This window comes from Castanea sativa, chromosome 4, assembly GCF_040712315.1.
Source record: "Castanea sativa cultivar Marrone di Chiusa Pesio chromosome 4, ASM4071231v1".
Lineage (NCBI taxonomy): Eukaryota > Viridiplantae > Streptophyta > Magnoliopsida > Fagales > Fagaceae > Castanea > Castanea sativa.
In genome coordinates, this window is record NC_134016.1 from 40,776,567 (window position 1) to 40,793,880 (window position 17,314).

The 17,314-nt window shown below is 33.5% G+C and overlaps 2 protein-coding genes and 1 long non-coding RNA gene across 4 annotated transcripts; 1 reads left to right on the forward strand and 2 right to left on the reverse strand.

Moving 5' to 3' along the window:
- Positions 1-2,091: 2,091 nt before the first annotated feature.
- Positions 2,092-5,622, reverse strand: LOC142632151 (succinate dehydrogenase subunit 7A, mitochondrial-like). The gene is made up of 4 exons (XM_075806566.1): positions 5,463-5,622; positions 5,297-5,365; positions 4,908-5,010; positions 2,092-2,228 (listed from the first exon to the last, which is right to left on the reverse strand). The coding sequence occupies exons 1-4, from the start codon at positions 5,517-5,519 to the stop codon at positions 2,146-2,148; spliced, it is 312 nt and encodes a 103-aa protein (XP_075662681.1). The 5' UTR covers positions 5,520-5,622; the 3' UTR covers positions 2,092-2,145.
- Positions 5,623-9,127: 3,505 nt separating this feature from the next.
- LOC142630769 (uncharacterized protein At5g50100, chloroplastic) lies at positions 9,128-12,533 on the forward strand. Of its 2 annotated transcripts, XM_075804813.1 has the most exons (8): positions 9,128-9,428; positions 9,809-9,948; positions 10,074-10,181; positions 10,541-10,597; positions 11,285-11,350; positions 11,487-11,547; positions 11,983-12,026; positions 12,113-12,533. In XM_075804813.1, exons 1-8 carry the CDS (start codon positions 9,269-9,271, stop codon positions 12,149-12,151), a joined length of 675 nt encoding a protein of 224 aa, XP_075660928.1. In that variant the 5' UTR covers positions 9,128-9,268; the 3' UTR covers positions 12,152-12,533. The 2 variants fall into 2 exon arrangements, with proteins under 2 accessions (XP_075660928.1, XP_075660929.1); XM_075804814.1 differs by lacking the exon at positions 11,983-12,026 and having other exon boundaries at positions 9,221-9,428; positions 12,113-12,237.
- Positions 12,534-14,704: 2,171 nt separating this feature from the next.
- On the reverse strand, positions 14,705-16,373 carry LOC142631798 (uncharacterized). Its single transcript, XR_012843663.1, has 2 exons — positions 16,307-16,373; positions 14,705-16,189 (listed from the first exon to the last, which is right to left on the reverse strand). It is a non-coding gene; the product is annotated as an uncharacterized LOC142631798 (long non-coding RNA).
- Positions 16,374-17,314: the final 941 nt, after the last annotated feature.

Sequence of the window (17,314 nt, forward strand, 5' to 3'; positions counted from 1 at the left end):
TGCTTTATATTAACGTTTTTTTTTTTCACCACTTATGACTTGCTATTTTAACAATCTATGAACAAAATTTTCATTTAATTTTTTTTAAAAGTTAACGTTTAAGATGATGATCTGTAGTTAATTAGTTATGTACTACTATATTGTAATTTGGTTTGTACGTGTAATGTAAGAGTAATTGACAGCGCATTCATTTCTTATATTATCTTTATGACTGTACATAGAATACAGAACCAACCTGTCATAAAACCATCATTAAATTTAGTGTCACTCAATTGTTCTTTTTAAATTGGTGCTTGGTTGACTGCTAAGATAGATGATAAATAAAAATGGGGTAATGTTAACCAATGTTTTTTAAAAAATTGTTAATAAATTATATTAAAAAAATTTTAATATTATTTTTATAGAAAATATAAAATATTATTAAAAAAATTAATTATTTTATTATTTTTTTATAATATATTTTTTAAAAAATAGTTCCTAAACTAATATTCTTAAGGTATTTGTTATAGTTTCCATAAAAATGATAGAGCATCAGTGATGAACAAATTTTGTTCCAATCACAACTTCGCCAAAAACTGTGTCTCTAGTCTCTACCCCACAACTTCAATGTGGAGATCCCATATTAATATTAGAAATCCTTGGCCTTGCTTGCTATCAATGAAAATTTTATTAGAGATCCTTGCTTTCAATGAAAACTTTTCTAGTCAACACAGCAGACTTTTGAGCCGAAAGTTGTACTCAATCTACCACACCGAGTCACCACCCCACATCACGTGGTATTAATCTCACAAGCCATCGTCTCTGTTGGTGGGCAGTGGGCTCCTCTTTGTATAATCTGATACCATGCCAAAAAGAAACAATTTTTAGTCACCCTCAATAACATTTTGTGATTCTCCTTTTTCTTTTCTTTCATTGGGGGCACACCAAAAATTGGAAAAAAGTCATTTTTAGCGAGGACAAAAGAAACATAGTTTCCAACACTTTGTAATGAGACAATCAGGTAGCAGCTAGCAGAAGCAAAATATTTACATGAAAATGTAACTTAAAGTGATTCGGATGTTCTAACCAAACAATTAGAAACCAAAACCCAAAGAAAGAGACTCGTCGATGTAACATATGATAAGCTTGAGCAATTCTTTTTTTTGAGAAACAGCTTGAGCAATTCTAATTACTAATAATCTTTCAAAGTTCAAATTAGTCTAAACTTTTGAAGATTAACCTCTCATTACGATACTTTTTAATTTTTATGGCAGGATGTCCTAGTCTAAATAATGATTAAATTCAATTTGGTCTTCATTAGCATAGATCCACAGTGACTTTGATTTCACGCTCACGAACAAGCAGCATGTTATTATGTTAGTAAGCTTATTGCAGCTTAAGAAGAAAATAGCCACAGACAAAGTTTGGGTCGTGTATACCCAACCCGATACATTTACCCATGGATACCGGATCCCAATTTCCGTCAAAACCATGGATATAATTTGGAGTTTTTTTTTTTGGGGTTACATTTAATTTCTCTTTGTTGTGATGGTGTTGTTGAAAGCTTGGGAGAGCTTGTAGAAGAATAGATAGTGGGGTATATAATAGTGTTGCCAGTGTTCCAACTGCAAGTCTAAAACTTTTTTTTTTTAATAATAATTTTAAATAAAGATCGGATTTGGGTATTACCCGTACCCAACCCAAAAATTTTGGATTTTTATCCAAAATCGGCCTGGCCCAATTCTCCTTAATTACCCCTGACATATCGGGCAATACCTAGAAGTTTCCGATTGGGCCGGGTACCCGTTACCCATTGGATTTGGCCATCCCTACTTGAGTCTCTTCCAAGGAAGTTGACTCTCAAAAGCCCTCAGCTGCATTAATAACAGATTTAATAAAATAAAATTCAAAAAGAGACCAAAAGAGCAGAAGGTTGGGTTCAAACATTTAATAGAATGTTTTCACTGCTTATTTAACCCAGACCCAAAAAAAAAAAAAAAAAACCAAGACAAATGACAAAAGGTCTAACATCATGGCCAAACAATCTTACATTCCCTCCCCAACTCACACCACCCCCACCCCCCCCCCCCCCCCCCCCTCTTTATTCTTCTCTTTTCTTTTTTTACTTTTTTCTTGGAAAATAAGTCCTGGAGTTAACACACTTCATTATGCACTTCCACCTGCAGCCCCTGCTTTTTTACGAGCTTCTTCTCGCATTACCGCTTTAACATATATTTCATAGCAGCAACCTGAAACATACATACATCACAAACAAGAATGAAAGCTTTAGAAACAGGTAACAAGAATACAATTACTTATAACAATTAGTACATGCAGATACCCTCTTATCATTCCCAATATAAACAACCATATTGATAGTTTATCTCAAACAAACAAAATTGATTCAAAATCACAATAAAAAGGCAGTCCCTTTATATTGAGCATTGTATAAGTAACTCCTGTCAACCTATTCCATAGGTAGGGAATGATGTGGTTCAAATTGAAGAACCTATAAAGGGCAATGCCATAAGAAAGACCATTACAACTAGTGAGAGAAGACAGCCTAAGCCTAGCCAGATAACATGGCCATGCTTGATGCTAACAGGAAAAAAGACTTGAGTAACCAAGTAAAATCAATTTTGTCCAATGATGAAGGTCGGCTGTTGATTTGTCATGACCGAATTTACAGACATAATAGATCAAGATATTGTGCCATAGCTGACACACAACAGGTTCTATAACCATTCAGCACAATAAAAGGCAGGGATGGTGTTGTATGCATGCACATGCGAGTGTGTGGACACTAGGAACTGCACAAGAGAAGAGCAAATATTTAAGAAAACCACAGCAAAAAATCCCAAGTTTTAGCAAAACCCCACTTGGACAGGTTCCCAACATAGTGCTGCCTTTCACTTATCCTTCAGGGGATTACACCTGGCCCTAGAAGAATCTCTATCAGTCTAGTCACCAAATGAAATTGTGATAGAAGCAAATTCCCCAATGCAAAAGATGCTAAACGTTTCTTTTACCATTTTTTATTTTTCTTTAAAATGATGCAAGTCAACAGGGCCTTCCACTTAAGATTGGCCACTTCACACAATAATTTGTAAGGTCATTCAGGCCCTTTTTTTTTCTCGAGTAAAGGTCACTCAGACCATAACATAAAATTTTCTGCTGAAAATTTGACATGAAAGGAATAGAACATTTCCTATTGTCTTGAATTTAAATTCGAACTGCTTGCTCTAACTCTACTGTTCAATATGATAAATATAATCCAAAAAACTCTCAAGCTTCCCCACCCAAGATAATAAATCAAGTTTACAAAAGTTGATTCATATGGCTTTATTAGCAGTTTAATCCCTTCTTCAGAAAGCATGCCAAAAAAGTTTGTCAAATCTAAAGGTTCTAAACATCACACGCACACACATCATGGCAAAAATGCAAACAAGAAACAACCATGAAACCATCAACTCATTAGCAAAAAGTTTAAAGTCAAACAAATAAGAGTAATAATTTTTGTAAAGTACAAATGCCAGGCTGTGATTAAAGCAAAATCACTTTCAATTGGATATGCCACTGGTACCACTTTTATTATCCACTAGTCACAATAGGCCATATCAACAGTTGTGAAAAAAGTTGTAGAAAGATGTCCCTAGACTTTCTGAACAAAAATAATTCTCATAATACAATGTCTCAGATTTAGGTTTTATCAATTGCATACTAGATTAACTCTCGTTCCTATTTTTATTTTTTAACTGCTAATTGACACGCTAGAACCCAAGACCTCCCCCTGCCCCTTGCTCTTATAAGAGCAGGAGATACCATTTGAGTTAAAGCACATTGGTAATTAACTAGTGTACTTCATACTGGATTAAATTTGGAATTGGCCAAAATATCACAAATTTTTAGCTTAGGTGCAGAAATCTAGCATACTAGATGGTGCTACCAATAGAGAATGCTATTTTCTGTTTCTTACTACGGAGCTTATATAACTTGTAATGTGCGACTGCCTATGTAATTATACAAATGTAGTAAGCTCTTACAGAAAAAGAATAGGATTGCAAATGCAAGAATAAGTTCAAACTTGGATCTTACCAGATTACTTGGGCATATTGGCAGTCAATATAAGGGAAAAAACCGAGGAGGAGAAGGGGGACGTTCAGTTCCTTATCATACCATGGACAGAACAATTATTGAATAGAAACAATCATATGATAGGGAAGCTAGAAGGTACACTTCCTACATCCTTCAAATGTTTGGAGTTCTTAGGAGAACATGTTACCTTCCCCCACTACCACTTTATGCTTCTAGTGTTTGACAAATTAGAAAATTTTGGACAACTAAAATAGACTACAACTAGGATGCATGGACATGGGAACAAGTATGGGTACACTACTGTGACACGAGCAATTTTTGAACAGCAGATAGGACACCATTACAGCATCCCAAATAAAGTGTCTGAGCTTCCTAGGACTAAAACGATTTTTATTTTTATTGGTGAGTTGCACATGCATATGGTTGATCTAGATCACTTCACCCTCTACCCTATTATGTTAGGAGCAGGCCATTGGCATTCGAACATTTAAAATAATTTTTAAAAAAAACTTAAAAAAGTACAAATGACATATACATTGGAAATAAATCACTATACTACACTTTAATTCAGTGTACCAATTATAATAACTTGCACATAGAATATAATGATTTGTCAAAATATAAAATGAGTATCGATAATTTCAAACACCCTTGTAATTCATTTCATGATTGACGAAAATTCCTAAACATGAATTCTCTTTAGATACCTGAACAAATTACTTTTGTTCCAATATGTCCATTTTGTATTACTCTTCAAGTCAGCCATATACTCTTCAAAGGAACTTAAATTTTTGAGCAATTGCATAAACCATTAACAGATAACACTGTGTTACCTGCGACAACGACAAGAGTGAGAACATCTCCCATTCTTTTAACTGCATTCACACTCTTCTTATGGGATTTGAATCGCTTCAGAGCCGGGTCTTCTGCCAAGAGCTGCAGAGTTTAAGCAAATTAGTACCAACACAACACACACAAAATAGGAAAACCCATTACTAGGTTCCATACAAAATGACCCAATTCATTCACAAAGACAAGCATACTTAAATTTAAAATTCAGAAATGCATCAAAAGTAGTAATCTTTAGGTGTTTGATTCAGTGTTTCAGCTACTAACTTGACCAAATCTAGTTGAATTTGATATGCATGTTTATAAACCCTAACAGATATCAAACAATAGAGATACAGTGATAGAGCAATAGACAAAAGAGAGAGAGACTTACGGCTTTCTCGCGAGCCCCGAGTTCGATGTGGTAAGCGCGGCGCGTGTTAGAGAGCGCGTCCACTGTGTTCTAGAGAGAGAGAGAGAGAGAGAGAGAGAGAGAGAAAGAAATTAGAGGATCGAAACGACGACTAAAGGGGATCGAGAAGAGAGGAAGTGCGTAGTACCTGGGAGTGAGATCGGAAATGCGAAGCGATGGAGGTTTTGTTAAGCAAGAACGCCATTTTTGGTTGCGCTGAAGCTTCAAAGCTCAGAGAGAGAGAGAGAGATTGAAAATAAAAAATTTGAAGAATTTTTATTTTACTTTGGTGCCCCCTGTACTTTCTTGGTCTTTCACCACTAAGGTACCAGCTGCTAGGTGGCATTCTCCTAGTTAAACATGTGTCCTGGTTATGGTATCTCACGTCACTTTCTTTAATCCATTTAGCCGAAAAATGTGTAAATTTGCCTAAAATAAATAAAGTTTGGATTTTTCTAATGTGTGGCCGTAAGGACATACAATAATAAATCACTTTTGAAAATGTTTTTTTGAGAATTGAAAAAGTATTGACAATTATTTCAATTTCAAGAAAATATTTTTAAAAATAGAAGGCTTAACCGGACCCATAAATGTTATGTGTAGAGCATTTTTTCAACAAATCATAAATGATAAGTTATTATCAGTTCTAATTTGAATCTATTATTGAAATCATTATTTTTTGGTGAAAAAATAACTTATAACAACCTGTCAATTAGGACTTGTTATGAAAGTGTTGAGAATATAGTATTTCTTCATATTAGTAAATGTATATTTGTGTAAATTTATAAGTTTACTATAGTAACTATGTATATTTATGTATATTTATTTGTAAATGTGTACATGTTATATACTAGCGCACTAGAAATGTCGTTATATACGGGCAGTCTGGCACATTTTCATAATCAAACTTCTAGCCCACAAAATTTTTATAGGAAGCCCATGAGACTTGCTTTCAAAACTAACCACATTAATAACTAATATACTTCTGCTGCTCAATATAATTATTAGTTATAAAAATGTGATGGAAACTTATAATCTATTTTTGTCCAAGCTGGCTGCCTTTGGAAGAGATTTTGGAATCACGAAAGAAGAGCAAAAGTTGGTAGTGTTATTTTGTAGGATTACCATAATTGAGGAATATGGTGCTGAAATATATTAGGGATTCTGTTTTGATCACAAGATGTTTATTTGGTTGGAGCTTATAAGTTCAACTTTTTTTTTCCTCACTTTTTCAAAGTACAAATATACTTCTAGCACACTTTCAACAAAATATTTTCAATAAAAAGCTAAATAAGTTATTTCCAAATGGATAAGTATGCAATGATATAAATGCTTAAGATGTGAACTTGTGCTCCATAATTGAAAGAGGTTAGAGCTTGCTAGGCTTGTTCTTCATTTGATTCCATATGTGATGCTCAAAAATGTGCTTGATTTGTGCTCATAGCCAGAACTTGTAACAAGAGAAAGATGTGTGGCAGTTCTCTTTAAATAATTAGCCTCTTTACCACAACAAAGAATATAGTTTTGTAACCCTTTTTCAATCTTGCTGCTATATCATTTGTACAGCAACACGTGTAAATTTTAACTTCATATTCTTCAATTAGTTTTAGTCATAAAAAAATCTAGTGAGTTGATGCTCTTATAATATGCACAAGGAAGTGGTAATTTTCTTTTGTTGGACAAGAAAAAGGAGGAAGAAACCTCACTTTAGAATTTATAAATTAGAGCCATTTGGTTGTTATAATCATTCGAAGCCACTATCCAGTGTGAACTTCCAATACTTGATCTGGATTATTATGAAAAGTTGAGTTTAGATAGTTCTAGATGTTCATGGCAATTAGTTTTTGTTTGTAATATGACCCCTCATTCGTGAAGTGTTCATATTTTCCTTGGATTTTGGGTTTGTTGTTTGTGCATAAACTATAAATGTTTTCTTTATGTTGTTAGATTATAAACAACCATAATATAAATTCTAAGATCTTGAATTATCATGATTTTACAATTACACAAATTAATTGTAAAGCTTACATTGATTCATTGCTGAACTTTTCTTAAGATCAAGTCTTAGTATAAAAGGCACTAAATTTTTATAGAATTGGTTTCTCTATCTTGATCCTCTTTTCTCTTTCACTATTCAATGTATTTGATGGGGTAGCTGAATGTTTCTTTTATAGGTAGAGAGAGGACCAAATTCCTTATATCTATAACTTCCACTTGTCCATCAAAGTTGGAGTTACTTAGGAAACTTACTTCTCCGTTAACCAATGTTTTAAAGACATGTAACTTCTTATTAAACCATAACATATATGAAGTGTAAGAGCACGAAATCTGACGGACCCAAACCCACTTAGAATAGTGAGATTGATGTTCTCAAGCCCGGCCCAAATCAATAAATATTTGTAAAGAGAGTGAGATAAATAAGTTTGGGCTTCGCTTGATGACACAGATAAAATAGGAGGAATCAGAAGTCTAAGATTTAGATGTATAGATGGATCTTTACAAGTTTGTCAGGGGACAATGTTTTTGGTTAATACGTACATTGTTCACTTTCTTTCTCTCAGTTATTGTTCTAGCTCTGACCTCTTTTTCTTGATTCTTTATGACCCCCTACTATTTGAGAGCCCCTTTCCTTTATATGCTCCATGACCTATTGCATCCTAGCTCTCAATCTTTAATCCTTCTAAATCTCCTTAGGACACTTGTCCCATTAGACTTCTGGTGAAGGTGGTGGAAGGAACTGTTGAACTGTGGATCTACTGTTTAGGTCACTTCCTCATTAATGCAGCTGATAAAACTGTTGCCAACCATTTAATGAGGAGGAGTGGGGAGACCATACAAGAAACCTCCCACAAATATCTTGCTTATCCCTTAAAGCGCCTACATTCACCTCTTACACCCCCCAAGGACGCTCTGTCACTTCCCACTCTCTCCTCGGACCACCTCACTCCTCTAGCCACAGATACTCCTTCATCAGGAACAACTAAAGGCTATAGCGGTGCTACCAATCTTCGGTCCTCAGGCTCCACATGAAGTTATCAAATGGATACATTATCAAATGAGACAATTTATTCTTACACAAACTAGTCTCAACGGAATAAGTTATTCCCTTAAAGAATCTTGACTAATAGCCAATACTACTTAGTTTGATTCCACCTTTTGCTCCTCTCAACTCTCTTTATAAATTAGCATGAATTTAATCATTTAATTATTATTTTAACACTTCTCTTCACAAACTCAAAAAAAAAAAAAAAAAACTAATTATGTGTGGGCTTAAACTTCCCAGTAATAAGTGAGATCAAACACAAAACACATAAAATTTCTTGAAATTTTAAACTGAAAATAAAGTGGAACATAGTTTGAACTTTGGGTTATTTACTTTGACATTATTATAGATTATTACTTATCTTAATAAAATAAAAAGTGATACGTCTACAATATTTTCACAATAAATCATAATTGGTAAGTTATTATTAGTTCTAATTTAAATTTACAACTTAAATTATTTTTTACCCCTCCATAATATTTAATAACAACTAACTGCTTATAATTAATTTTGAAAATATTGTAAAAATATTGCCGATATGGCATTTCTCTGATAAGATTATCAATTTTGATCAAAATAATAAATACTACTGGCATTCTGGATTAGCCAAGAGAATTCAGTATTCAGATGTTTTATCCTAATAATAGGGGGTAAAACAAATGTTGTAATTCGAAAATCAAAATTTTATCATATATCTAAAATTTTTAATTAAAAAAAAAAAAAATGGTTCTACTTTCCGAACTTATTGAGTGGACGATTGGAGGCCAAATAGGCAAGTATTCTTTGAGTGAAGCCCGCATTGCCACGTGTATGAAAAAGCAGTTATGAACATCACCAACGTTGGATTTAAGGAAACGAAACAAACACCGAATCCTTAAAAATTCAAGAGCTGATTTCTAAGAAAAGGAGCAATGGCATTGAGAGGAGCTGTTGCCACAGCTTGTAACGTTGGAGGAAGACACAGAAACCCATCTCTCCTATCAGTTCCTCACTATCTTAAACTCAAATTCCATTACCCTCCTTCACATGCTCTCCATAGATTCACAGCTTTTCCTATATACCAACCCGGTGGTGAGTCTCTATCTCTGTTCTCTATTTTCATCTTTCAAACTTTACTTGGTTCTTTCGGTTTGGATAGAAACAATAAAAAGCAATTCTCATTGAAGGGTTTCATTTTTTATGGTGTTTTAATGTTTTTCTTAAAGAGAATATGACTTTGGACATGATAGAATGGCAAAAAAGAACTTACGTGTCCGACCCTTATTAGTTTGTTGAGGGTTTGTAGGATAGCCAGTTCCCACTTTGTTGTTATTGTTGTTGTAAATGTTTTTCCTTCATTATTTGATAGAATAGAACCAATTTTAGGTGGAAACTAATTTAACAATTTTGATCAGTGACACTAAGAATTGAAGCAAGTTTTGTTGGTTGTTGTGCTATTTAAATTTATGCAGGACTTAAATATCCATTCCGCGCAATAAGCGAGGCTACTGTGGATCCCTTAATACCCAAGAAAGAAGATGAAGAACAATCACCTCAGAATTGGACAATTAAAATGTTATATGATGGGGACTGCCCGCTTTGCATGCGTGAGGTCTGTCTTCAAGGACTTGTTTTTTGCATTTCTTCAAGAACACACCTGATTTGTGTGTAAAATGTGTTAATTTGTGAATTTGGTCATTTTAAATATTTGATGTGTTTAAGTTCATTATATGTCAGGTCAACATGCTCAGGGAGAGGAATAAGGACTATGGTACGATCAAATTTGTTGATATAAGTTCTGATGAATACTCTCCAGAGGAGAATCAAGGCCTAGACTACAAAACTGTATGTTCCAAACAATGCTGAAATTTGTAGTATACACGGCTTGTAGGTCGAAGAGGGCTTGCTAGGACCTGTAAGATAAGAAGTAGAAAATGAATTATACAAGTGACTGTAACACTACCTGTTAATCATATCCAATATGACTTCACAGACTAATTTACTCTTTTTTTTTGGTGGCTGTTATGGATCATTAGAAATTTCCTGAAAAATCCATGTGAAATCATGTGGCTCTGTGCTTTGGCCATAGGAAAGTAAATGATAACTTTGTAAAATACTAAATGGTATGCTACAATAAAATTTTTAGAGCATCTCTGTGTCAGATTTATTGCAATACAGTGATGAAGTTCTCTTTTTCTGTTTAGGTAATGGGAAGGATTCATGCCATCCTCTCTGATGGAACTGTAGTCACTGATGTTGAAGTACGCTGCATTTCCTACCCTTTTCATTTTTCCTATAATTGTATTTTTGCAGTGTCCACTCTTCTCATTACGTGTTTTACTTTTATTTCCAGATTTCCACCAAATATAAATTCACTATCTTGTATTTATCTGTGTATGTGAGTAAGCATGCATGTGTGCATGTCATCTATGTGAATGTGTATACTTTTGTTAGTGGTCCAACCTATGGAATATATAAGAATAATGGGGGATATAAAACACCATCGATCAATAGGTTTGGAAACTTTAACTAAGGCTATTCAATGACTAGAATCAATTAGTACAAGTTCAAGGTAGTAAAACTTTGAATCTAATAAGTTTTCTAGACAATCACTAACTGTTCAAATATCTAAACTCTAAAGGAGGCCAAAGCGTAGCCTAGGATGTGGAACTGTGATCACCTCCATGATTCTATCATTTTTCCAACGCTTGCATGGAAAGTTTATTGGGTCCTAGGTAGGCACATGGACAATGATTCTTTCTACGCCAATTTCCTTCGTAGTCTCCTTTGCAATTCAATAGTAAATGTCAATGGTCTGGGACACATTTGGAATTCTTTAGATACACAATCTGTTTGAAGATGATGGCTAAAGAACTCTGTTAAGAACTTTAAGCTGCCACTGCTTTCTTTTTCTGACATTCTCATTCCTACATATGACAACTTTACAGGCATTTAGAAGACTATATGAACAAGTTGGTCTTGGTTGGGTTTATGCCATTACCAAATATGAACCTGTAAGTTTCTTTGTTCCTAATTTTACTTGTAGTTTAATCGAAATGCTACCATTCTCTAGATGCATAAGGTTGTGGATAATGCTCCCTTGTCCTCTCATCATTATTTGTGCTAAATATAGCTATATGCATTTAACAGATTGCAACAATAACTGATGCTGTATATGGTGTTTGGGCTAAATATCGTCTTCAAATCACAGGTAAATTCGTATTGCATAAATAATTTTATGTTATGACCCCTTCAAAGTTCTCAGGCAGTCATGCCTTCTTTGCTTCAGTTAAAAAAAAGTCATGCTATAGCTAATTTTTTCCCCTTGGATATTACATATTATAATGGAGCAGCACCAGCCCTGTGATCCACAAGGAATTATTTCTTTTGATAATCATTATATTGTCCACTAACAGAAAACCATATCATTTGGATTTAGTTGCACCATGAAAAAATATCTGTGTGATTTTTTAACTTCTCTTTATGCACATTTTCAAAATCAAACTGAGCCTGCAACCTGCTTCACTGGAAGCTCATGAAACTTGCTTTGAAAACTAACCACATTGATGACTAATCTGATTTTGCTCTGCTCAATCAAATTATTAACTTATAAATATTCGATGCAAACTTATCTGTTTTTGTCTAGGCCGGCCACCTTTAGAAGACATTTTGGAATTAAGAAAGAACAAGGTTTGTATATCACTTTGCAACCCAGGGATTAGCATATTTGAAGTATATGATGCTAATTCATGTTAGATGTTCTGTTTTCAATGCAGGATGAAGTATGTAATGACAGAAATTCATGTAAGAAGTGAACTTGCTCGATAATTGCAAGAAGTCAGAGCTTTCCAGGCTTGCTCTTCATTTGCTTACATATATGATCTTCAAAAATGAGCTATATGTGAGCTCATAGCTAGAAGTTGTAATAAGATGAAGAGGTGTGGCAGTCACATACATTTGTCAAATAATTTTAGTCATCAAATAGTCTAGTGATTTGATGCTCTTGTCATGCATACTGATGTGATAATTCACTTCCGTTGGATGGTGAAAAGGAGATAACCAAGAATCCCCACTTTAGAATTAGTAAATTAGAGACTTTCCTTATCATTCCAAGCCACTTTCCGCTTTGAACTTCCAAATGTTGATATGGATTATTATGAAAAGATGAGTCTAGAGAGGTCTAGACGTTCATGGCAATTAGTTTCCGTTTGTATATAGGGTTTGACAATCTCATTGATTCTCAAACTTCATTATAGAGTTTGTCAAAGAAGTTTGTCTTAATTAGTTAATTTTATGCTCTTATTTTAGTTCTTTCTCAATTTTACTTAAATAAAAATTAGCGCCAAGATTTGACTTCACATAATCACTGAAAATTGTATTTGTTTTACTGGATGAATGACTTGATTTTTTGATTTATAGAATAACTCATTTGTCATCTTTTTTTTTTTAAAAAAATTCCTTTTCTTTTTTCCTATAGTCCTGCTTGGTGGTCGCTTACAACAATTGGGGAAAAGAACTTCACCTCCAAAAAAAGAAGGAAAAAAAATGAATAAAGTTTGAAAATTTTAGGGTTTTTTGGGGTGCCTCGTGTAACTACTACTAATATTGTATCTCGGTATCTCCAAAGAACACCCCCAGAGTACGGTGATATGTTGTTTTCTCTTCTCACATTCATAGTAGATCCTACCATGAATTTAATTAGTGAGATTCGTCATGAATGTGAGAGGAGAGAACATCATGTTACTGTATTTCGGAAGTATCTAATATATATATATATATATATAAGTAGTGTCATAGCCTTTGACCAAACTATTCCACTCACTACCCATATCACCCGGAAACCTAATAGATTGATAGTATGATGAGTTGAACACGAGACTTCTGAATTTACTCGCACCTCAAACCAATAAGCTCAATACCCAAGTACCCCGTGGAGGTTATACTGTGATCTTTCATATCTTAAGATATTAGTAGAACATTTAATTTTTATAGTTTGTGAAGATATTGATAGATGTGTGACTATATGAAGAAACTCTTGGTTCTCAAAATCCAGCTAAATGAAATGCTTAGAGAAACACAATTGTTTTCTTTTTGATAATTTGATAATTAGGGAATAACATATTTGAACCCGGGATACTTATGTAGGAGTAGGTTCTTGGTAACATATGTTTGTTTTTTTTTTTTTAACATAAACATTTTCAATTTTCTTTTTGGCTTTTGGCTACTTTATTGTTTGTGAGAGAGGAATTGTAAAGGATGCTGCGCATGTAAAACCAATTGTTATTTGGAGCATTTATGATTCACAATAGAATCTAGGTCATCAGGAGGAAATTCTAGAGGGAGATTTTTGTTAAAGTTTATAAAAAGGCTACGATTTCCAATTCCTAGAAATGTCTAAAATGTTCATTATTATTTTCAGTTATCTTCTCAGTGGTGTGCTAGTGTAATTGTTGCAAACTTGGACAGATGTACAACATATTTGTTTGCTTTCCAAACAAAATATGCAAGTTGATTATTTTGGATGTGAGTGCGACTATGATCGAGTTCAGTTCTCACAAGACAAACAACATGATCTATTGAGCTATATGTGGGAAGTCAGTATCGAGAAACATGCCGTGCCTAGACACTACTCAATTGTAGAAGTATTGTATGCCCTCTCAAATGAGTGTTTTAAAGGCCTTTGGATTAAATGGATTTCAAACATCATTTTATCAGAAATACTGGACAAACATGATAAATGTGGTGAGGATATGCAATCAAAATGCAATGCTGGTGTTGGCAAAAAATGGATCCTGAGGAAACAAATGGATGTCAACTGCATGTGTGCGCAAATACAGGTCAGGCAATAAAGTACTACCAGGATGCCACTATTGGGTATGAGACATAAAAGGTACTGCAATTAGTTTAACTCTTTACACCAACTGACTCTATTACTAAGAAAAGGAATCACAAGCATCATTATCCTATCAAGGAAACACAAGGTGTGCAAACTTTAGTTAGAAGGCACCATGAATGTATGTGCTTGTTTTTTGGTCTAAGCTTTGGCAACTGCTTTGTCAATTTGCAGTATTTTCTTATGGCTATCATGGTTGGGTGAAATGTGGAGCTCCTGGCTTTTGTTTGGTTTTGTTTTCCTTACTAATGAATTTTGGCATTGTCACAAAAATAAAATAAAATAGAAATCTCACTTTCCTTAAAACCTTTCTACCTTAAAAAGTTGAGTTGTTGAAAATTTGCAAAATTGCATTGCAAATTTTATTATCTAAGCAGTTGGATCATGGATGTGAGATCTTCAATCAAGTTTAAAAACTTATGCTGAATATAGTATAATTAATCTCACTTTGAATATAATATAAATAAATTCAAACTTCAACAAACAGAAAATTGAAAAGTGAAAATTTCGTTTACAATATGTCTAATTAACAATAATAGCTTACTTCAACTTCTTCCGTCTGAATATATACAATTGAGTACTAAATTTGCTGTGTAAAAAAGGCAATGCCCCCCTAGCATTAGGCTTATTAGGTATAAATGAACCTTGATTAGTTGAAAGGGAGACAGGAATATTGTGAAGAGTAGCTCAATAGAAATAATTCCAGAAGCCAGACAAATGAACCTCAATATGGGACCAGCGTCTTGAGTTTGTAGTTTTATCACCATATATGTAATGTGATAGACGATTGTAGCTGCTATGAAAGGCAAGATGATATTAGAATGAGTAAGAAGTGGTGAGACGGCCAAGGCTTGAAAGTGTAAACCAACTAAGGCAATTGGAATTATGTTGAGGTTATCAAGAAGCTTGTGAAATTCTTCAATGAAAGAGAGTCCTCCATCACTAGAAGATACACAAACGAGAAATCCTTCAGCTTTAATATTACTTTTTCTTCCAATCTGATGCAGCTATGGAGCATTAAAATGTTACTAATTTACAAATTCGCATATTCAAGATTTATTTTGTGGGGCCATGCTTAAAGTCCAGTTGAAGTAAAATTCATGTGATTTTAAAGGTCCAATTGTGTCTTTTGGTTAAAATAGTTTTATTTTATTATTATGGGATTTTATTTAGTAAGTTCTGGTCAGTTTTGTGTTTTGTAAGTTCTAGTTAATTTTGCCTTTACATACAAAATTGACCAATAACTTGTTAAATAAAAACCCATATTAAAAACCGTTTTAACCTAGGAACACATATAACTAAACCTTCAAAAACAACTGATTTTTACTTTAATTGAATTTCACACCCAGATCCTTAGAAGAATTTTGAAGTAGTAACAAATTAATCTTCAACAACTAAATCAAATTAACCAAAAAAAAAAAAATTAACTCTATAACTAAAACATACCATGAATTGAGCAATAATTTAGAAACATACCAAAAAAAAAAAAAATCAATTATACAGCCATGAAACAGATAGTTAACAATAAACTTTCCTTCCAACTTCAACTAATAATTTTAACAATTACATATTAATAAATATAATAGACATAACAATATACCTCATCTAACCCATCTAAATAATCCCAAATTATGCATATCCAGAAGCTAGCCCCTAAGTTCAATGAGCTATACAAGCACATATAAGTACATACATGAAGAACATATTTATACAAGAACTCAAATCTGTTCAATAGGTGATAAAAAGCTTCCAAAATTGAAACCTTTCATAAATTAACTGCCGAATTTAAGTTGAAACTTGTAGAAAACTAAAAGGAAAATAACAATCAAATTTGAAAAATTGAAAAACGAAGGATAAACAAACCTGTTCAGTGTTTTCAAAAAAAAAAACAAACCTGTTCAGTACGTAAACAAGTGCATCAGAAATTAGTTTCACCACTTCGATCGCAGCAGTTTTTAAGCTGAAACTCGTAGAAAACAAAAGTTAAAAAATCAATTATTCAACAAAAATTGATCCAATCATCTTGAAAAAAAAAATGAAAAACAAAGGAATAGAGTTATAAAACCAAGAACCAAACCGCTTCAATAGGCCATAAAAAGTTATCGAAATAAAAGCTTTCAATCTGTTAGTTGAGCTCACAGCTTTCAATCAATTATTAAACAAAAGGCTATCTGTTAGTTGAGCGCTAGCGATATTAGAGAATTACCAAAGACTATCTGCTACTCAAGATGTGGTCTGATACACAAGGTTCGGCCTGACCGTGCCAACCTCTGTTTGTATTATGGGAAAACAGGGGAGCTTCTTTTGAGGTTATGGCATATTGTGGGGAAGAAGTTTTTAGTTTGTGTGTTCCCTACTCTCTTTTTGTATACATGATTTATTCTATCAATCAATAAAATTCTATCGGTTTATCTCAAAAAATTATTAAACCAAAAAAAAAAAAATGCAAGTAACAATAAAATTTGTAAATTGGAAAACAAAAATAAAGAAAATCAGTATCAATGCGAGCTATTTATGCCCAAACACAGAGGTTTGGGTTTGGATCCAAGTCCAACCTCAGTGAAATCCACGTATCTTAACAGGCCTAGACCTGCAATCACAAACTTGCATTGAAGCTCACAATGCTTCTGTCCGCCGCCGATCGATGCGGATGCCATACCCATCAATATTATTATTGATGAGAGAGAAGCGTTGAAGGGGTTTTGACGAGAGAGAGAGAGAGAGAGAGTGTGATTTGTTGCCGTTAACGTTAACGGCAACAAATCATTAACCTTAACGGTTAGCAACCGTTTTCTCTTAAAACTCACGTGTTTTTTTTTTTTTTAATTGCTGTCCTGACAGCAGCAATTAAAAAAAAAAAAAAAAAACCAACTATGACCTGTTTACTGGTTTGACTAATCTATACTATTATTTAAGAGAAATGATATATTTATAATATTTTTACAATATTTTTATAATAAATCATAAGTGGCAGGTTGTTAGTGGTTGTTATTGTTGGGGTAAAAAAGTAATCTTAGTGTTAGGTTCAAATTTGAACCAGTAACAACTAACCGCCTATGATTTATTGTGAAAATGTTGTAAAAAT